Source organism: Bufo gargarizans, chromosome 8 (genome assembly GCF_014858855.1).
Source record: "Bufo gargarizans isolate SCDJY-AF-19 chromosome 8, ASM1485885v1, whole genome shotgun sequence".
Taxonomy (NCBI): domain Eukaryota; kingdom Metazoa; phylum Chordata; class Amphibia; order Anura; family Bufonidae; genus Bufo; species Bufo gargarizans.
In genome coordinates, this window is record NC_058087.1 from 110,303,359 (window position 1) to 110,326,312 (window position 22,954).

Consider the following 22,954-nt stretch of genomic DNA (forward strand, 5'->3'; position numbering starts at 1 on the left):
CGGCCGAACCATTTCTAGCTTAGGGCTTTACTAAGATCGGTGTCTAAAGCGCTGGTCTTAATAAATGTGCCCATATATATTGATGGGAGCTTGTCACCAACATTTACTATGAGCTGTAAACTGATGATAATTACCACCAAAATTACCAACTCAAGAAACCACCAGCCTCAAAAAAAATATCACAGACACATAATTTTTTTTTTACCCAAGTACGAAAAAATATCTGGATGGTTGGCAACCCGGTTCTATAGGCATCCAGACGCTTAAAACGCTGGACACCAAATTTGGCACATAGGTACATCGGGTGACTGCGAAGGTTTTAGTAAAGGCTTCAGCTCTCTAGGCTATAGCGTTCTTGAGATATTCCCAAAATATATATTAGCCAATAGGATCTTGCAGGTTCTTCACTCACATTCTAACTGCCATACACATGGTCACATGACACTTACTAGCCAATAGAGGCTCGCAGGTCCTTAAGTCTAAACATACATACAGTTTTACACCAGGTTTCCATAACAACTCAACTATTTTTCTTCACTGTTATACACAGGTCTCTGGTTAAGAGGGTGGGGTGCTGTGAAGGTCACTATTAAGTGGGCATGGTGCTGTGGAGGTCACTGTTAAGAGCGAAGTGCACCGTGGATGTCATTGTTAAGGGAGGCAGAGTGCTGTGGAGGTCATTGGTAAGGGACAAGGCACTGTTGAGGTCACTGTTAAGGGAGTGGGGTGTTGTGGAAGTCTCTGTTAAAGGGATAAGGTCACTGTTAAGGAGGCAGGGTGCTGTGGGGGGGTGTCACTGTTAAGGGGATGGGGTCTGTGAATGTCACAGTTAAAGGAGTGGAGTGCTGTGGAGGTCACAGTTAAGGGGGCGGGGTGCTGTGAAGATCACTGTTAAGGGGGCGGACAGGTGTGGGGGGGCACTGTGGAAATACCCATACAAATCTGGGTTATTTTGCTAGTCTTTTATTATTTACACACACACATATATATATATATATATATATATATATATATATATATATATATTTCAGTCTGTTGCCTGTCTGTTCTTTATGATGGCAAAATGATTGGACCGATCTACACCAAATTTGGAACATAGGTACAAATTCTAAATGGAGTGGAATCTAAAAAAATGCAATTCCATCACAGTTTTAGGGTCTTATTTTTACGTTGCTCTTCATTTTACAGGTCAGTACAATTATGGTGATACCGCATATGTATAAAAAGTAAAGTGATGAAAAAAAACGACAAATCGGCTATTACATTTTTTTTTTCTTTACCATATAGGATAACTTTATTATATTTTAATAGTACAGGTGTTTTCACACATGTCAATGGCCATGATGTTGTTTTTTAAAATTGTTTATTTTGAATTTGGGGAAAGATGGGTAATTAATTTTTTTTTATTTTTAATATTTTTCTAAACTTTTTTTTACTTTTGGTTTATCAGATTGCAATTTGTATAGAATAATATAAATTTGTTCCATTTTTTTTTTTATACTGAAATAGGTATATTACAGTTCAGTGCTGCCACCTGCTGGCCTGAACTGTAATATACAGTCATGGCCAAAAGTTTTGAGAATGACACAAATATTCGTTTTCACAAAGTTTGCTGCTAAACTGCTTTTAGATCTTTGTTTCAGTTGTTTCTGTGATGTAGTGAAATATAATTACACGCACTTCATACGTTTCAAAGGCTTTTATCGACAATTACATGACATTTATGCAAAGAGTCAGTATTCGCAGTGTTGGCCCTTCTTTTTCAGGACCTCTGAAATTCGACTGGGCATGCTCTCAATCAACTTCTGGGCCAATTCCTGACTGATAGCAACCCATTCTTCAATAATCACTTCTTGGAGTTCTTTCGAATTAGTGGGTTTTTGTTTGTCCACCCGCCTCTTGAGGATTGACCACAAGTTCTCAATGGGATTAAGATCTGGGGAGTTTCCAGGCCATGGACCCCAAATGTCAACGTTTTGGTCCCTGAGCCACTTGGTTATCACTTTTGTCTAATGGCACGGTGCTCCATCGTGCTGGAAAATGCATTGTTCTTCACCAAACTGTTGTTGGATTGTTGGAAGAAGTTGCTGTTGGAGGGTGTTTTGGTACCATTCTTTATTCATGGCTGTGTTTTGGGGCAAAATTGTGAGTGAGCCCACTCCCTTGGATGAGAAGCAACCCCACACATGAATGGTCTCAGGATGCTTTACTGTTGGCATGACACAGGAATGATGGTAGCTCTCACTTTTTCTTCTCTGGACAAGCCTTTTTCCAGATGCCCCAAACAATCGGTAAGAGGAATCATAGAGAATATGACTTTGCCCCAGTCCTCAGCAGTCCATTCATCAAACTTTCTGCAGAAGATCAATCGGACCCTGATGTGTTTTTTTTTTTTTTTGAGAGAAGTGGCTTCTTTGCTGCCCCTCTTGACACCAGGCCATCTTCCAAAAGTCTTCGAATCACTGTGCGTACACATGCGCTCACACCTGCCTGCTGCCATTCCTGAGCAAGCTCTGCACTGGTGGCACTCCGATCCCGCAGCTGAATCCTCTTAGGAGACGATCCTGGCGCTTGCTGGACGCCCTGAAGCCTCCTTAACAAGAATTGAACCTCTTTTCTTGAAGTTCTTGATGATCCTATAAATTGTTGATTGAGGTGCAATCTTAGTAGCCACAATATCCTTGCCTGTGAAGCCATTTTTATGCAACGCAATGATGGCTGCACGCCTTTCTTTGCAGGTCACCATGGTTAACAATGGAAGAACAATGATTTCAAGCATCACCCTCCTTTTAACATGTCAAGTCTGCCCTTTTAACCCAATCAGTCTGACATAATGATCTCCAGCCTTGTGCTCGTCAACATTTTCATCTGAGTTAACAAGACAATTACTGAAATGATCTCAGCAGGTCCTTTAATGACAGCAATGAAATGCAGTGGAAATGTTTTTTGGGGATTAAGTAAATTTTCATGGCAAAGAAGGACTATGCAATTCATCTGATCACTCTTCATAACATTATGGAGTATATGCAAATTGCTATTATAAAAACTTAAGCAGAAATTTTTCCAATTTCCAATATTTATGTAATTCTCAAAACTTTTGGCCACGACTGTACACATATCGAGCCTTGAAGCCTAATACAGGCTTCGGCTCATTACAAGCATAGAACAGTCTCCTCAATCTCTGCCGGGGTGAAAACCCTCCTGACCCAGAAGCTTGAGCTTCACAGTTCTAGTCCTCTCAGATGCCATGGTCACATTTGACCATGGCATCTGAGGAGTTATCATTGCCATCTATCACTGACATAATCTGAGGATGTATGTTGTATCAAACAGCAAGCACCCACTCACTATGGCGCTCACTCCGCTCTGGAGCGGGCGCCATATTTAAGGACCCAATACATACATGTACGACGGATGTCGGCACGGAGTTAAATGAAATAGACTAAATATACCTGTGTGCTAGTACTATGTAAATCTCTGATAAATATAAAAATAAATTTCTGCCTGTTGTCTGTCTCTTCTTTATGCACAGCCAAACGACTGGACCAGTCAGCACCAAATTTGGCATACTTAAAGAAGAACTCCCGCAAAACATTTTATTCTCTGACCTGCTAGAAAGTGATATCATGTGACCAACACTCTGATCTCCAACTGACATAGGACAGGAAGTAATTTACTTCTCTATTCATTCCTATGAGACTGAGAGTGAGGCTCCCATAGGAATACATAGAGAAACAGACTTCATGTCCACACATAAGATGCTGTGTCAGTTGGAGAGTTGGATTGCTTTTCACATGACACAGGTGAGAAGCATAAAGGAGGTATAACTCACAAATACAGCCACTGGTAAGAAAATTAAATTCACTACAGATTACATTATTTAACTTTCTAGCGGGTCAGAGAATACCATTTTTTGCAGGAGTTCTTCTTTAAATCAGATGCTTAGAAAGGTTTTAGACTGGGTTTAAGCTCTCTAGGATGCACCATTCTTGAGATATTCCTAGAAAATGCAAATATGGCACCATCATATGACCCGTATCAGGCAATAGAAGCTCGCAGGTCCTTCAGTCTTTGCCTTACTGACATACACATAGTTTTATATAACGTTTCCAGGTTTGTACACAAACATAGAAGAGGATTCTTTACGGTAAGAGAAGTGAGACTATGGAACTCTCTGCCTGAGGAGGTGGTGATGGTGAGTACAATAAAGGAATTCAAGAGGGGCCTGGATGTATTTCTGGAGTGTAATAATATTACAGGATATAGCTACTAGAGAGAGATAATTGATCCAGGGAGTTATTCTGATTGCCTGATTGATGTCGGGAAGGAATTTTTTATTCCCCTAAAGTGAGTAAAATTGGCTTCTACCTCACAGTTTTTTTTTGCCTTCCTCTGGATCAACTTGCAGGATGACAGGCTGAACTGGATGGACAAATGTCTTTTTTCGGCCTTATGTACTATGTTACTATGATAACAAATTAATTTGTCAGGAATCGCTATAAATCAGGCATACCCAGGCCACTGTGCCTTAGGGTATGGCCACTCTACATTGAAGAACCGCACAGCCAATTAACCCGCAGCTGCCCTTCTTTTCATAATGAAGACCGCACTGTATAGTTCAGGTATGTCCAAAGTGCGGCCCTCCAGCTGTTGCAAAACTACAACTCCCAGCATGCCTGGATAGCTTACAGCTATTAGGGCATGCTGGGAGTTGTAGTTTTGCAACAGCTGGAAGGCCGCAGTTTGGACATGCCTGGTATAGTTGGTCTTCATTGTTATTGGCCGTTCATTGTTATTGACCTTTAAACAGGGGCTGTTGCTTGTATGGGGTTTGGCTAGTTAGGTAGGGGCACAAAACGCTGGCATACCTACTTGCAACCCCAGGGCTCTTTTGCACTACAGGTGAGAGCCCTTCTTCTGCCATCTGCTTTTCTTCCTTTTCCACATCATCTAATATCGATGAGAATACATCAGCAGTAACATCCAGCTGCTCCTCTCTCTGCATTTTGCTGACTTTTCTAGGAAGTAAAGCCAGCAAAAGATGAGGATGGTCATCATTAGGGATGAGCGAATCGACTTTGGATGAAACATCTGACGTTGATTTGCATAAACTTTGTTAGAATATAATTTCTACTGTAAAAATCCTTTTACCGAACAGAGTTTTTTTTACAGTAGAAATAATTTTTGGAAGTTAGTACTCGAATTCTCGCAAGACTTCGCAAAGTAATAACTTCGGCTCATCGCAGCCAAGACTGGACACTGGAATAATAAAGGCTTCCATCTGATTGGTGTTGAATCCTTAATCATTTTTAGCAACACTGTCCCTAGTGTATGAGCGCTTGCTATATGTCTCCCTAAGCTCAACTCACAGGACAATGGCGGAGACCGCACGGGATGAGGGTTTTATAGGGCTGTGACATCACAGGGGAAGGCTATCTGCGGACTGGCTGGCTGCACGGAATTATGGGTGATCTTGCGTTCCTGGGTTTGTTATGTTATGTTACTAAGTCCTTGTATAGCGCTCTAGAGGAACTCAATCCGATCGAAGCGCTTGTCGACGGCTATATTGGTGGGCCCCTACGTCATGCTACACAAAAAGCCAGGCATTCTGGGGGTCATTATAGGAATTGGATAACCCATTTAACTAAATGGAGATCAGTTAAATGTGAACACATCTGTATATGTCCTACAAAGCCTCATTTATTTTTATTTTTTTTCCCTTGGTTCCATTCTGTTCACATTTATCTATGAAATACTCACACTTCAGATACTGAAATTAGTTCAGTTTTGATGTATCCTATTCGATCAGGTCCATCAAGGTCCATAGGTTCTGGAGCTGAAAAACAAAGGATATGTGCCTCTATTAACCATAAAAATGTACTTTTACATTTAAAGTGTGACTCAATTTTTTTCATTGACATTGATTTTAAGTGTTTTGCCATATAATTTATTAGTGAATATTGTAAACTTGTATTTAAAGGAGGACCTCTCTCCTCTCCTCACATTGCTGTTTTAGTAGCTACATGCATTCCTCAAGTAATAACAATTCTGGAGCATCTATTCTTATGAGTCTATGTTGTGCCATTCTTCTCTTATTCCTGATAAAAGTTTTTGTATAAGGGTACAGATGGGAGTTACTGAGTGGGACTTTTTCCCTGCACAGTCTGACACTGGCAGCACTGATTGGATACTGTCAGACTGTGCAGGGACACCCCCCAACTGGTAACTCCTATCTGTACCTTTATCCATAAATGTCTATCAGGAATAAGGAAAAAACAGCACAACATAGATTCATAAGAAAATATACTCCTGAATTGTTATAACATGGGGAATGAAAGTAGCTACTAAAACAGACATCACAGGTAAAAGGTCCTCTTTAAAAAAAGAAAAAAGCTTCTACCATGTCTAATTAGAAGCTCCGGGTGTTGCTAAGGAAAAGAGAGCGTGTACTTTATGCTGAATACAGATAACAGTTTCTTAGATGCCTCTTCTCTTACTTGCAAGCTGCCTCCCTACATTTAATTTATATATATATATTGTATATAAGCCTTCCTTCTGCCTGTTTCCCTGTACACTTACCGTCAGTGCTGATTGCTTAAAGCTCGCTCTCCTCTACCTTCATGCTTATATTTATAGTTCTTAAAGGCTATGTACACCTCCGGGGGCAATTATTTTATGATTGCATTTTACTCATTTGGGGCTAAAAATTATTTTTTCAATAGCCCCTCAGTGTTCTCCCACCAGCGACCATTTTCTCCACATGCTACTGAGCTCAGAGAGCCTCCACAACACACCGATCCTGTGCTAGGATCTCCCTTCTGGGCCATTTTTCCGAGGCTTATACAGGTCCTTCTAAAAAAATTAGCATATTGTGATAAAGTTCATTATTTTCTGTAATGTACTGATAAACATTAGACTTTCATATATTTTAGATTCATTACACACCAACTCAAGTAGTTCAAGCCTTTTATTGTTTTAATATTGATGATTTTGGCATGCAGCTCAAGAAAACCCAAATTTCCTATCTAAAAAAATTTGCATATTTCATCCGACCAATAAAAGAAAAGTGTTTTTAATACAAAAAAAGTCAACCTTCAAATAATGATGTTCAGTTATGCACCCAATACTTGGTCGGGAATCCTTTTGCAGAAATGACTGCTTCAATGCGGCATGGCATGGAAGCAATCAGCCTGTGGCACTGCTGAGGTGTTATGGAGGCCCAGGATGCTTCGATAGCGGCCTTAAGCTCATCCAGAGTGTTGGGTCTTGCGTCTCTCAACTTTCTCTTCCCAACATCCCACAGATTCTCTATGGGGTTCAGGTCAGGAGAGTTGGCATGCCAATTGAGCACAGTAATACCATGGTCAGTAAACCATTTACCAGTGGTTTTGGCACTGTGAGCAGGTGCCAGGTTGTGCTGAAAAATGAAATCTTTATCTCCATAAAGCTTTTCAGCAGATGGAAGCATGAAGTGCTACAAAATCTCCTGATAGCTAGCTGCATTGACCCTGCCCTTGATAAAACACAGTGGACCAACACCAGCAGCTGACATGGCACCCCAGACCATCACTGACTGTGGGTACTTGACACTGACACAGACTCTGGCACCTTGATTTCCGAATGACATGCAAAATTTGCTTTCATCCGAAAAAAGTACTTTGGACCACTGAGCAACAGTCCAGTGCTGCTTCTCTGTAGCCCAGGTCAGGCACTTCTGCCGCTGTTTCTGGTTCAAAAGTGGCTTGACCTGGGGAATGCGGCACCTGTAGCCCATTTCCTGCACACGCCTGTACACCATGGTTCTGGATGTTTCTACTCCAGACTCAGTCCACTGCTTCCGCAGGTCCCCCAAGGTCTGGAATCGGTCCTTCTCCACACTCTTCCTCAGGGTCCGGTCACCTCTTCTCGTTGTGCAGCGTTTTCTGCCACACTTTTTCCTTCCCACAGACTTCCCACTGAGGTGCCTTGATACAGCACTCTGGGAACAGCCTATTCGTTCAGAAATTTCTTTCGGTGTCTTACCCTCTTGCTTGAGGGTGTCAATGATGCCTTCTGGACAGCAGTCAGGTCGGCAGTCTTACTACCCATGATTGCGGTTTTGAGTAATGAACCAGGCTGGGAGTTTTTAAAAGCCTCAGGAATCTTTTGCAGGTGTTTAGAGTTAATTAGTTGATTCAGATGATTAGGTTAATAGCTCGTTTAGAGAACCTTTTCATGATATGCTAATTTTTTTAGATAGGAATTTTGGGTTTTCATTAGCTGTATGCCAAAATCATCAATATTAAAACAATAAAAGGCTTGAACTACTTCAGTTGGTGTGTAATGAATCTAAAATATATGAAAGTCTAATGTTTATCAGTACATTACAGAAAATAATGAACTTTATCACAATATGCAATTTTTTTTAGAAGGACCTGTATATCTCAGGCACTAATCTTTATTTCTCTCATAATAACACAGACATCCCAACCTGCAAAAACTCATTTCAGGGAGTTTTTTTTTTTTTTTTTTTCCCCCCACAAACTTTTTATTACATTTTCCAAACATATGAAGTATCTTCACACTTTTCTCTATGGTGTGGAGGACCGGGCTCATTACCCTGCCCCAAATTATCATATTTATATATATGATTAAAGCATCCAGGGGGTGTGAATTTAACACTGGGGTAAATAATATAATTAAAATGAAGGGTTAAATGTGTAAATGTATATAAAAAAAAATGCATCTCTTTCAATAGTTATATAGCTACTGAATGAGACAGAAGGGATGCCTTTAACATATATATCTCCTTGAGAAGCCAATTTGACCCTAAAGGGTTAATTCAACCTGTAATCTAAACTCTGTCCTGTCACTTCTCTTATCTCTCTGCTCTGCTATCTGACTGAGATAAACCTTTCCTGGAGATATTGTTTCACATGGGGGTGTCAGGGAGCCGCTATCTAATAGAGGGAGACTCCCTGAACCTCCAGGAGAGTTGAGATCCCTGATAACAAAAAGAAGATCTGCAACCCCCAGAAAGCTGACTTTTTTTTTTAGTGCTGCTGATGTGTCTTCATCTGCTTCAAATGATACCAGTGCATCTCCCTACTTCACCCCCAGTCCTCCTCCTCAACCTCAAGGCTCTCTTGTAGAGCTGGATGTGGCCCCACTTGATTTTTATACCAATGGTCAGACCAGCAAAGAGCCTGAACAAAAATAAGCACATATCCAGACGAGGAGACTTTGGTATCTCAATGTGATTTATCTCAATTCCCTTATTTCGCTGCGCCTGTTAATGTGGATACTATTAAGGATATGTTGGTCCATCTGCAAAATGGTATTAACAAATGTGTGGCCACTCAGGTTCGTACACTCCAATCTAATGTTAATGTATTGGGTGAGTGCACAGAACATTTAGTGAGAAAAATACGCAATTTTTCTACAGCTCAAAATTTATTAGTTGACACCAATAATGCTTTGAAAGAATAGGTTAGGATGGCTCAAAAAGTGAATAACTCCAAAGATAGGTCATGTAGGAACAATATAAAAATTTGAGGAATCACAAACACGTGGTCCTGGCGGAACTCCTGGATTATTTTAGGCAGCTTTTTCTAGAACTTCTTTTTCTAGAAGTTCCTATGGAGCTCTGCTACAGGCATACTCTCTATAGGAATTAGTGTGCGGCAACCCTATATCATTGACTATAATGAGGTCCAGCAGAAATCTGGCCGCTACCCAGCATATGTTGGGAATCAACTAGACAAAAAAATGCTGCATGTAATGGTGTTTGACTGGATGATTCCCAGGATTCTATGCCGTAACATGTGAAAGATGCTGAAGACAGACAGTGATACCAAACAAAATAGACTAAAATTCACCACATCTACTTTATGTTGGCATGATTTTGTAAATGTCATTTAATTTTTTTTCAGAATGTTAGAAGGCTTACATAATAGAAATGTCACATAAATTACCACATTTTAGAAACTACACCCCTCATATTATTTAACACTGATTTTACAGACTTTGAAAATAAAGTTAGTCCCTGCAGCAGTTTTTGTTAAAAAAGCACTTTTATTATATGCTAATGAGCCTCTAGCTGCTATGTGGGCGTAAAATCAGCACCTAGAGGCTCCGTCCACTCACCCTTTATCCCGCCCAGGTCCAGTGTTGTACCCGCCCAGCTCCTCTTGATTGATGGCATGGTCCACCGCATTGCTGCCGAAATCCCGCGCCTGCGCCGTTCACTTCTGTCTTTGGCGCAGTGAGTGAAGGCCGCTCTCCTGATGCTGGCTTCCTCACTGTGACGTAGTCAGCGCAGGCGCAGTAAGGAATCCGGCACCAGTATCGCATTATTCATTCACTGCACCTAAGACAGAAGTCAACGGCGCAGGCGCGGGATTTCGGCAGCGATGCGGCGGACCGTGCCATCAATCAAGAGGAGCTGGGCGGGTACAACACTGGACCTGGGCGGGATAAAGGGTGAGTGGACGGAGCCTCTAGGTGCTGATTTTACGCCCACATAGCAGCTAGAGGCTCATTAGCATATAATAAAAGTGCTTTTTTAACAAAAACAGCTGCAGGGACTAATGTTAGAAACATACTGTTATGTAGTGCTGACATTAGCGCGTCGTTAATGTCAGTCAGCTACATAACGGTATTTCTGGTGGTAGAAACCCTTTAAGATTGACCTCCACAGAACCCGGCACCCTTAACAGTGACCTCACAGTACCCCGCTGCCTTAATAGTGACCTCACAGTACCCCACTGCCCCTTTAATAGTGGCCTCCACAGTCCCCTCCTCCCTTAACAGTGACTTTCACAGTGCCTACCCCTTTAACATTGACCTCCACGGCGACCTGCCCCCTTAACAGTAACATCCACAGTGCTCTCCCCTTTAACAGTGACCTCTACAGCAGCCACCCCTTTATTAGTGACCTCCGCAGCACCCAGTCTCCTTAACAGTGATTTACACAATAACCCACCCCCTTAACAGTGGCCTCCACAGAGCTCCGTCCCCTTTAAATGTGACCTCCACAACACCCCACCCCTTAACAGTGACCACCACCGTTCCCTGCCCCTTAACAGAGACCTCCACAGTGCCCGCCCCAGCATCCTGTCCCCAAAACAATGACCTCCACAGCGACCTGTCCCTTTATTAGAGACCTCCACAGTGCCCCGTCTCCTTAACAGTGATTTCCACAACACCCCGCCCCCTTAACAGTGGCCTCTACAACAATCTGCCTCTTAATAATAACCTCCACAGCGGACCGTCCCCTTAATTGTGACCTCCACAGCAGCCTGCCCCTAGGGTGGCCAGAGGTCCGGTTTTTCGACTCCCTGTCCTCCGTTTGGCGCAGGGCCTGGACGAACACAGGGATGTCCTTTTGAACAGCTCACTTTCAGACAGCAGCACTGTGCTGTCTGAGCGTGAACTGCAGGGAAAAAGTCACACTCCCTTCCACTTCTGCAGCTGACAGAAGTTGATTTTTACCTTGATTTTTTTCAATCCCTGTCGCCTGCGGAGTAGGAGGGGCGTAGCCTAACTGGGTAGGGGGCATGTCTTATCTGGACCTGGGGGCGGGGTTTTTAAGTCCATCTTTTGAGGGTGGCCTGAATGGCCACCCTACACACCCCCTGAACTGTGACATCCACAGCACTCCACTTCCCTTAACAGTGTCATCCACAGCGCCCTGCCCCTTTAAAGGAAATTTGTCACCAGGATAATCGCTTTTGAAATCCGCTATTAAAGCCATGGCCTAATAGCACTTACAGGTCCTTCTAAAAAAAATTAGCATATTGTGATAAAGTTCATCATTTTCTGTAATGTACTGATAAACATTAGACTTTCATATATTTTAGATTCATTACACACCAACTGAAGTAGTTCAAGCCTTTTATTGTTTTAATGATGATGATTTTGGCATACAGCTCATGAAAACCCAAAATTCCTATCTAAAAAAATTAGCATATCATGAAAAGGTTCTCTAAACGAGCTATTAACCTAATCATCTGAATCAACTAATTAACTCTAAACACCTGCAAAAGATTCCTGAGGCTTTTAAAAACTCCCAGCCTGGTTCATTACTCAAAACCGCAATCATGGGTAAGACTGCCGACCTGACTGCTGTCCAGAAGGCCATCATTGACACCCTCAAGCAAGAGGGTAAGACACAGAAAGAAATTTCTGAATGAATAGGCTGTTCCCAGAGTGCTGTATCAAGGCACCTCAGTGGGAAGTCTGTGGGAAGTAAAAAGTATGGCAGAAAACGCTGCACAACGAGAAGAGGTGACCGGACCCTGAGGAAGATTGTGGAGAAGGACCGATTCCAGACCTTGGGAGACCTGCGGAAGCAGTGGACTGAGTCTGGAGTAGAAACATCCACAGGCGTGTACAGGAAATGGGCTACAGGTGCCGCATACCCCAGGTCAAGCCACTTTTGTACCAGAAACAGCGGCAGAAGCGCCTGACCTGGGCTACAGAGAAGCAGCACTGGACTGTTGCTCAGTGGTCCAAAGTACTTTTTTCGGATGAAAGCAAATTTTGCATGTCATTCGAAAATCAAGGTGCCAGAGTCTGGAGGAAGACTGGGGAGAGGGAAATGCCAAAATGCCTGATGTCCAGTGTCAAGTACCCACAGTCAGTGATGGTCTGGGGTGCCACGTCAGCTGCTGGTGTTGGTCCACTGTGTTTTATCAAGGGCAGGGTCAATGCAGCTAGCCATCAGGAGATTTTGGAGCACTTCATGCTTCCATCTGCTGAAAAGCTTTATGTAGATGAAGAATTCATTTTTCAGCACAACCTGGCACCTGCTCACAGTGCCAAAACCACTGGTAAATGGTTTACTGACCATGGTATCACTGTGCTCTATTGGCCTGCCAACTCTCCTGACCTGAACCCCATAGAGAATCTGTGGGATATTGGGAAGAGAAAGTTGAGAGACGCAAGACCTAACACTCTGGATGAGCTTAAGGCCGCTATTGAAGCATCCTGGGCTTCCATAACACCTCAGCAGCGCCACAGGCTGATTGCCTCCATGCCACGCCGCATTGAAGCAGTCATTTCTGCAAAAGGATTCCCAACCAAGTATTGAGTGCATAACTGAACATAATTATTTGAATGTTGACTTTTTTTGTATTAAAAACACTTTTCTTTTATTGGTCGGATGAAATATGCTAATTTTTTGAGATAGGAAATTTGGGTTTTCATGAGCTGTATGCCAAAATCATCAATATTAAAACAATAAAAGGCTTGAACTACTTCAGTTTGTGTGTAATGAATCTAAAATATATGAAAGTCTAATGTTTATCAGTACATTACAGAAAATAATGAACTTTATCACAATATGCTAATTATTTGAGAAGGACCTGTAGTACCTTATTTCCAGATGTGCCTTTGTTTTAGCAATAGATGTTTTCTGTCTTGTGACAAGGCTTCTATTGGCTAATGCATTTTTTTTTATATCTCAGGAACGGCATGTGCTAGAGAGCTGAGACCTGGTCTAAAACCTTCCCGGACACCTGATGTACCTGTGTGCCAAATTCCTGATTGCAAATGCGATGGTGTGGATTCCTTTAGCGGACATACATACACAGCTTATACAGGTCCTTCTCAAATAATTAGCATATTGTGATAAAGTTCATTATTTTCTGTAATGTACTGATAAACATTAGACTTTCATATATTTTAGATTCATTACACACAACTGAAGTAGTTCAAGCCTTTTATTGTTTTAATATTGATGATTTTGGCATACAGCTCATGAAAACCCAAAATTCCTATCTCAAAAAATTAGCATATTTCATCCGGCCAATAAAAGAAAAGTGTTTTTAATACAAAAAAAGTCAACCTTCAAATAATTATGTTCAGTTATGCACTCAATACTTGGTCGGGAATCCTTTTGCAGAAATGACTGCTTCAATGCCGCGTGGCATGGAGGCAATCAGCCTGTGGCACTGCTGAGGTGTTATGGAGGCCCAGGATGCTTCGATAGCGGCCTTAAGCTCATCCAGAGTGTTGGGTCTTGTGTCTCTCAACTTTCTCTTCCCAATATCCCACAGATTCTCTATGGGGTTCAGGTCAGGAGAGTTGGCAGGCCAATAGAGCACAGTAATACCATGGTCAGTAAACCATTTACCAGTGGTTTTGGCACTGTGAACAGGTGCCAGGTTGTGCTGAAAAATGAAATCTTCATCTCCATAAAGCTTTTCAGCAGATGGAAGCATGAAGTGCTCCAAAATCTCCTGATAGCTAGCTGCATTGACCCTGCCCTTGATAAAACACAGTGGACCAACACCAGCAGCTGATCACTGTCTGTGGGTACTTGACACTGGACTTCAGGCGTTTTGGCATTTCCCTCTCCCCAGTCTTCCTCCAGACTCTGGCACTTTGATTTCCGAATGACATGCAAAATTAGCTTTCATCCGAAAAAAGTACTTTGGACCACTGAGCAACAGTCCAGTGCTGCTTCTCTGTAGCCCAGGTCAGGCGCTTCTGCCGCTGTTTCTGGTTCAAAAGTGGCTTGACCTGGGGAATGCGGCACCTGTAGCCTATTTCCTGCACACGCCTGTACACGGGGGCTCTGGATGTTTCTACTCCAGACTCAGTCCACTGCTTCCGCAGGTCCCCCAAGGTCTGGAATCGGTCCTTCTCCACAATCTTCCTCAGGGTCCGGTCACCTCTTCTCGTTGTGCAGCGTTTTCTGCCACACTTTTTCCTTCCCACAGACTTCCCACTGAGGTGCCTTGATACAGCACTCTGGGAACAGCCTATTCGTTCAGAAATTTCTTTCTGTGTCTTACCCTCTTGCTTGAGGGGTCAATGATGGCCTTCTGGACAGCAGTCAGGTCGGCAGTCTTACCCATGATTGTGGTTTTGAGTAATGAACCAGGCTGGGAGTTTTTAAAAGCCACAGGAATCTTTTGCAGGTGTTTAGAGTTAATTAGTTGATTCAGATGATTAGGTTAATAGCTCGTTTAGAGAACCTTTTCATGATATGCTAATTTTTTGAGATAGGAATTTTGGGTTTTCATGAGCTGTATGCCAAAATCATCAATATTAAAACAATAAAAGGCTTGAACTACTTCAGTTGGTGTGTAATGAATCTAAAATATATGAAAGTCTAATGTTTATCAGTACATTACAGAAAATTATGAACTTTATCACAATATGCTAATTTTTTGAGAAGGACCTGTATATATAGTTACCTGTCTGACTGCAATCTCTACATTGTCAGCAGTGAGCCCCGACAAACTATGTTCACTCTGTATGCCAAGCAAGCTGTGTAACCAGCCGATGCAAGATGAATGGCAATGGGCAGTCATCACTATTGTCATTCATCTCCCATCAGCTGTTTGCATAGAACACCATGCAAGAACATTTAGACTAGCACATCCAAAGTCACAGGTGCACATCCAGAAAGCTAGCGTGCAGACAAAAAACTAAAAAGTATGCCAGCACACCATTACATATGCAAACAATAGGATTAAACCATAAGGGATTATTCTAGAATAAAGTGTTACTATATCTACTATACATGAAAAATGGAAGCTCTTTGTGAACATTTTTGATCCATGTTTCGGGCCCATCTACCAATGCCAAGATGGCTTCTGCAGATGGGTACCTAACACTAACAGAAATGCCATACTTAAGCCTACAATATACAGGGCAGTGTAGGAATCAGCTATATTTATACTCTTCTCAGAAGTCCTGGGCAGATGGGCGGGGAGTGCTCAATCTAAAAAAGCTCCAAAACACTCCGCTCCAAACACACTGCAAGAAAATTTAGATTAGCACATCCAAACTCACAGGTACACATTTATAAAGCTAGCATGCAGACAGCAAACAAAAAAAACGTATGGCAGCACACCATTATATATGCAAACAACAGAACTAGGGATTAGGGATTATTCTAGATTAAAGTGGTAAAATGTTGTTTTAGCCCCAGATTTTTGATTTTCACAAGGATAAACAGTAGAAACTCACCCCACAATTAGTTACCCATTTTCTTCTGAATACGGCAACATCCCATAACTGGTTGTAAACTACTGTTTATGCACACTACAGGGTTCAGAACAGAAAGAGCAACATGTGCATTTGGGGCCTAGTTTGGTGATTTATACAGCAGTGGTCGAAACTGCAGAGGCTGTGAGGTTAAATAAAATTATAAAAAACTTCCAAGAAGTGACCACATTTTAGAAACTACACCCCTTGTAGTATTTATCAGTTTGTGTAGTGAGCAGGTGTTTTGCAAAAAAATATTTACAGCATGCCTGTATGTATGCGAATAATCAGAAATGAAACAGCACAATGCACATTTTGAGGCCCAATATTGTGATTTACACAGCTTGTGCTAACAACTGTAAAGGTTCTGGGGTACAATAATAAATGGAACCTTCAAGAAGTGACCCCATTTTAGAAACAAAACCCCTCAAAGTATTTATTAAGGCCTGTAGTGATCATTTTGACCCCACTGGCGTTTTGCCCGGTGCACGCAATAGACCGTGGGAGTGAAAATTGCAAGTTTTTCACAGATATAGCATTTCAGTGGCCAATATGCTGTGCTCAGCGTATGCCATCTGTGGTCTACCACACCATAGCATGTGTCGGCAGATAAGAACCGTTTGGCCCATCTAGTCTGCCCAATATACTGACTACTATGAATAGCCCTTGGCCCTATCTTATATGAAGGATGGCCTTATGCCTATCCCATGCATACTTAACCCCTTAAGGACTGAGGGCATACCGGTACGCCCTATTTCCCGAGTCCTTAAGGACTCAGGGTGTACCGGTACATCCTAAGTTTAAATAGCGATTGCGGCGCTCCGGGGGTTAATCCGAACAGGATGCCAGCTGAAATCATTCAGCCGGCATCCTGTCACAACGCCAAGGGGGGTCATGTGACCCCCCCCCCGTGTCAGCGATCGCAGCAAGCCGCAAGTCAATTCAGACCTGCGGTTTGCTGCGCTTTTGCTGTGCAGATGTCAGCAGTTTAACCCTTTCCATATCGCGGTCCGTATGGACCGCGGTATGGAAAAGGTTAACTGTCAGGGGGCTCCCTCCCTCTCCCATCGGGGGGCTGCTGTGCCTTTGCAGCACCTAGACAGGATGGGGTGACAGAGGTAGGGAGCCACCCTCCTTACCCTTCCCCGTCTGTGAAGTTGTGGCCACAACTGAGCAGACGGGGAAGGTTTCCATGGCAACAGGACGCCTTCTCAGGCATCCTGCTGTCCATGGTCCTGAACAGATCTATGCTAAAGGCATAGATCTGTTCAGACAAAGTGTAAGTAAAATACAGTACAGTATACTATATAGTGTACTGCATTATACAGACATCAGACCCACTGGATCTTCAAGAAAATGCAAAAAAAAGTGAAAAAAGTTAAGATAAAAAAAAACATTTATCACTGAATAAAAATGTAAAAAATAAAATACACTACACATATTATAGTAGGCGCGGTCTCTGCGTGTATACACCGGTTTCCTGGATACCGGGCATGCGCGGTGGGACCTCAGGGACGCCAGGACGGCTGCCATCACGATACTCCACTATGCAAGTTAGTATATGTTTTTTCGAAATCATGCGGCTATTGATCGCATAATTAGCACTTTCAGGTGGTCACTATAATCTAAGCACAATGCACTTTATGAAACAGATAGCGTTTCTTGAAAATCTATGAAATTCACCATGTATGTGATTATGGCACATGTTATGTAATTGAATGCACATATGAATATGAAAGAACTTTTTAAATAATCCACGTTTTTTGAATTATTATTGAATATTGAACATGTTATTGTTAATTATCTTGTTAAATTGACCCACTAAGCATTGTGGGTATAAATGGAGATGTTGAGACACCAATTGTTATGCTTGAGAAAGACTGCAATGAGCAGTTGAAACGTTGCACAGGGGAAATAAAGCGGGCCATTGTTTCATTTTATCCTGGAGTGCTGCCTCTTCTTTGAAATATCTACAATTATTGACCGAATAGCCTAAGGTCAGAGGATCCTGAACCCGGCTTCATCCATAAGTAGTGCTGCTGCTCTCTCTTTGTACTACACTACACATATTAGGTATCACCATGTCCGTAACGACCTGATCTATAAAACGGTCATGTTACTTTCCCCGCACGGTGAACGCCATAAAAAAAAAAAAAAAAAAATATGAGAAGATTGAAATTTTGCCCACCTTACTTCCCCAAAAAGGTAATAAAAGTGATCATAAAAGTTGCATGTACGCCAAAATAGTACCAATCAAACCGTCATCTCATCCCGCAAAAATCATACCCTACCCAAGATAATTACCTAAAAACTGAAAAAACTATGGCTCTTAGACTATGGAAACACTAAAACATGATTTTTTTTTGTTTAAAAAATGAAATCATTGTGTAAAACTTACATAAATAAAAATAAAGTATACATATTAGGTATCGCCGCGACCGTATCGACTGGCTCTATAAAAATATCACATGTCCTAACCCCACCGTAAAAAATAAAAATAAAAACGGTGTAAAAAAAGCAATTTATTGTCATCTTACACCACAAAAAGTGTAATAGCAAGCGATAAAAAAGTCATATGCACTCCAAAATAGTGCCAATCAAACCTTCATCTCATCCCGCAAAAAATGAGACCGTACTTAAGATAATCGCCCAAAAACTGAAAAAACTAAGGCTCTTAGACTATGGAAACAAAAAAATTTTGGGTTTTAAAAATGTCATTGTATAAAACGTACAAAAATAAAAAAAATTGCATACATATTAGGTATCGCCGCGTCCGTGACAACCTGCTCTATAAAATTACCACATGATCTAACCTGTCAGATGAATGGTGTAAAGAACACAAAAAAAGAAAAAAAAAAGCTATTTCTTGTTACCTTGCCGCACAAAAAGTGTAATATAGAGCAACCAAAAATCATATGTGCCCTAAACTAGTACCAACAATACTGCCACCTTATCCGTAGTTTCTAAAATGTGGCCACTTTTTTGGAGTTTCTACTCTAGGGGTGCATCAGGGGGGCTTCAAATGGGACATGGAGTCAAAAAAACAACTTCTTAATCATACTGACACCTCAGCACGCGTCTTAAATGGCTTTTGTGGGTGCTCGTCTCTTGTTACCTCCTTCCACCCGCGGAGTGAGATTATAGCTTTAAATGAGTTTTTCAGAAACAGCACACCAATGTAGTTTGCAATTCAATCATTATTTACCAGTGGTATATTCTCAAGTTATTTAATGACATTTATTGCTGTCTGCAACGTTTCGGGCCCATTTGGTGCCCTTTGTCAAGCTATAAATGCAAAATTCATGAGAAATCACAGTTCATAATTCATCAATTATCTGTTATGAATTATGAACTGTGATTTCTCATGAATTTTGCTTCAATCATGCTAGTTTTGATTCTGATGCACATATATGCGGGGAATAAACCCCCTTCCCCGCAACTCCTCTTTATGAATTGATGTATGCGGGCATTTCTCATATAGTTGTTTAATCATGCTAGTAATTTAGTACTTACATATGAACTATAGTCCTTTGAAGGATATGAATTATGAATGATTCATTGAGAAAATAGTTATATCATGGATGAAATTCCCATCTACTAATGAGTAATAATACAATATGTTTCATGTGAATTGAGATATATATATATATATATATATATATATATGTATATGAATTCGGAATTATGTGGATATGAATTTTCTTCCTTTTTGTTTTTAATATTGTCCTGTGTTTATTTTTTGCATTTATAGCTTGACAAAGGGCACCAAATGGGCCCGAAACGTTGCAGACAGCAATAAATGTCATTAAATAACTTGAGAATATACCACTGGTAAATAATGATTGAATTGCAAACTACATTGGTGTGCTGTTTCTGAAAAACTCATTTAAAGTAAAAAAACAAAAAACAATCCAGCAAAATCTGCCTTCCAAAAACCGTATGGCATTCCTTTCCTTCTGCGCCCTGCCGTGTGCCCGTACAGCAGTTTACGACCACATATGGGGTGTTTCTGTAAACTACAGAATCAGGGCCATAAATAATGAGTTTTGTTTGGCTGTTAATCCTTGCTTTGTAACTGGAAAAAAAATATTAAAATGGAAAATCTGCCCAAAAAGTGAAATTTTGAAATTGTATCTCTATTTTCCATTAAATCTTGTGCAACACCTAAACGGTTAACAAAGTTTGTAAAATCAGTTTTGAATACCTTGAGGGGTGTAGTTTCTTAGATGGGGTCACTTTTATGGAGTTTCTACTCTAGCTCCTTAAGGACTCAGCCCTATTTCACCTTAAGGACTTGGCCATTTTTTGCAAATCTGACCAGTGTCATTTTAAGTGCTCATAACTTTAAAACGCTTTGACTTACGCAGGCCGTTCTGAGATTGTTTTTTCGTCACATATTGTACTTCATGACACTGCTAAAATTGGGTCAAAAAAGTTTTTTTTTTTTGCATTAAAAAAATACAATTTTTACCCAAGATTTTGAAAAATTAGCAAATTTCAAAGTTTCAGTTTCTATACTTCTGTAATACATAGTAATACCCCCAAAAATTGTGATGACTTTACATTCCCCATATGTCTACTTCATGTTTGTAGCATTTTGGGAATGATATTTTATTTTTTGGGGATGTTACAAGGCTTAGAAGTTTAGAAGCAAATTTTGCAATTTTTCAGAAATCTTCAAAATCCCACTTTTTATGGACCAGTTCAGGTTTGAAGTCATATTGTGAGGCTTAGATAATAGAAACCTCCCAAAAATGACCCCATAGAAACTACACCCCTCAAGGTACTCAAAACTGTTTTTTCAAACTTTATTAACCCTTTTGGTCTTCCACAAGAGTTAATGGCAGATGGAGAAACAATTTCGAAATTTCTATTTTTTTGAAAATTTTCCAATATAATCAATTTTTTCCAGGAGTAAAACATGGGTTAACTGCCAAACAAAACACTAAATGGGTTGCCCTGATTCTGTAGTTTGCAGAAACACCCCATATGTGGTCGTAAACTACTGTTTGGCCGAACAGGAGCACATAGAAGGAGGGGAACACCATATGGGTTTTGGAAGGCAGATTTTGCAGGACTGGTTTAGTTTATACCATGTCCCATTTGAAGCCCCCTGTTGCACCCCTTGAATAGAAATTTCAAAAAAGTGACTCCATCTAAGAAAGTACACCCCTCAGGGTATTCAAAACTGGGTTTACAAACTTTGTTAACCCTTTAGGTGTTCCACAAGAGTTAATGGCAGATGGAGAAACAATTTAGAAATTTCTATTTTTTTGACCCCATATGTAGTCGTAAACTACTATTTGGCTAAACGGCAGAACATAGAAGAAGAGGAACATCATATGGTTTTTGGAAGGCAGATTTTGCTGGACTGGTTTATTTACACCATGTACCCGTTCAAGCCCCCTGATGCACCCCTAGAGTAGAAACTCCATAAAAGTGACCCCATCTAGGAAACTACGGGATAAGGTGGTTGTTGTTGTTTTGGGACTATTTTAGGGGTAAATATGATTTTTGGTTGCTCTATATTACTCTTTTTTGAGGCAATGTAACAAAAAAATTTAATTCTAAAATTGTTTCTACATTCGCTATTTAGTTTTGTGGAACACCTAAAGGGTTAACATAGTTTGTAAAGTAACTTTTGAATACCTTGAGGGGTGTAGTTTCTTAGATGGGGGTCACTTTTTTGGAGTTTCTAGTCTAGGCTACATCGGGGGCGGGCTTCTAATGGGACATGGTATCCCAAAAAAAAAAAAAACTGTCCATCAAAATCTGCCTTCCAGAAACCGTATGGCGTTCCCTTCGTTCTATGCCCTGCCGTGCGGCTATATAGCCATTTACGACCACATATGGGGTGTTTCTGCAAACTACAGAATCAGGCCAATAAATATTGAGTTTTGTTTGGCTGTTAACCCTTGCTTTATTACCGGCAAAAAGGATTCAAATGGAAAGTTTTGCCACCGTTTTTATTTTATATTTTTAACACCGTTCATCCGAGGCGTTTGGTCAAAAGTTATTTTTATAGCGACGACATTTACGCACGCGACGATGCCCAATATGTATGGCTTTCAGACTTTAGAGAGACTAAGCAGGCATCCTAAAACTGCGGCCCTCCAGATGTTGAAAAACTACAATTCCCACCATGCCCTGCTGATGGCTGTAGGTTGTCTGGGCATGCTGGGAGTTATAGTTTTACAACATCTGGAGGGCCGCAGTTTGAGGATGACTGCACTAAAACTAATATTTTTTTGGGGAAAAAAAATTTTTTTCCGTGTCTCCAAAGTCTAAGAGCCATAGTGGTTTATTTTTATAATCCCCAACAGTCCACTAGAGAACATAAAACACTATGTGATACTCCCTGAAGCAATTGATAACGCAGAGGCCCGGATGATCGGTGTCCTTCCGTATCCCCCTCCTGAGACACACTCAGTGTTTTGGGTTCGTCCCTTCTTTCCCGAGGTACTCCGGCCTGCTCTTTCCCGGTCCAAAAAGATCAGGGCCTTGAGGACAGCCTCATAGAACTGGAGGAATGTCCCTGTGCTGCCAACTCCTCACATATACCGATTGTAGTCGGCGATACAATCGGACTTGAGGACCGTTGCCGTGGTACCTCGCACAGAGACTGGGGTGGTGCTGTTACCGTGGATTGTGGACAGCATAAGGACATCCCTCTTGTCCTTATACCTGACCAGCAACAGGTTTCCACTGGTAAGTGCACGGGTCTCACCCCTGGGGATAGGTACCTGGAGGGGGTAGGCAGGGAGGCCGCGTTAATTTTTCCACACAGTCCCACAAGCGAACGTGGATCTGGCGGCAAGGGACCTGAACAAGGGAATGCTGGTATAAAAGTTATCCACGTACAAGTGGTAACCGTTATCCAGCAGTGGGTACATAAGGTCCCACACGAGTTTACCGCTAACACCCAGAGTGGGGGGACATTCTGGGGGTTGAATACGGGAATCTCGCCCCTCGT

General features: G+C 41.4%; 1 protein-coding gene across 2 annotated transcripts in view; it reads right to left on the bottom strand.

The window, feature by feature from the left end:
- STAT1 (signal transducer and activator of transcription 1) overlaps window positions 1-22,954 on the bottom strand; it is a 1,065,817-nt gene that overhangs the window by 114,604 nt on the left and 928,259 nt on the right. For both annotated transcript variants that reach the window (XM_044304320.1, XM_044304319.1), the window contains one exon: window positions 5,761-5,836. In XM_044304320.1, the coding sequence (XP_044160255.1) occupies window positions 5,761-5,836 (76 nt within the window). The remainder of the gene's footprint in view (window positions 1-5,760; window positions 5,837-22,954) is intronic.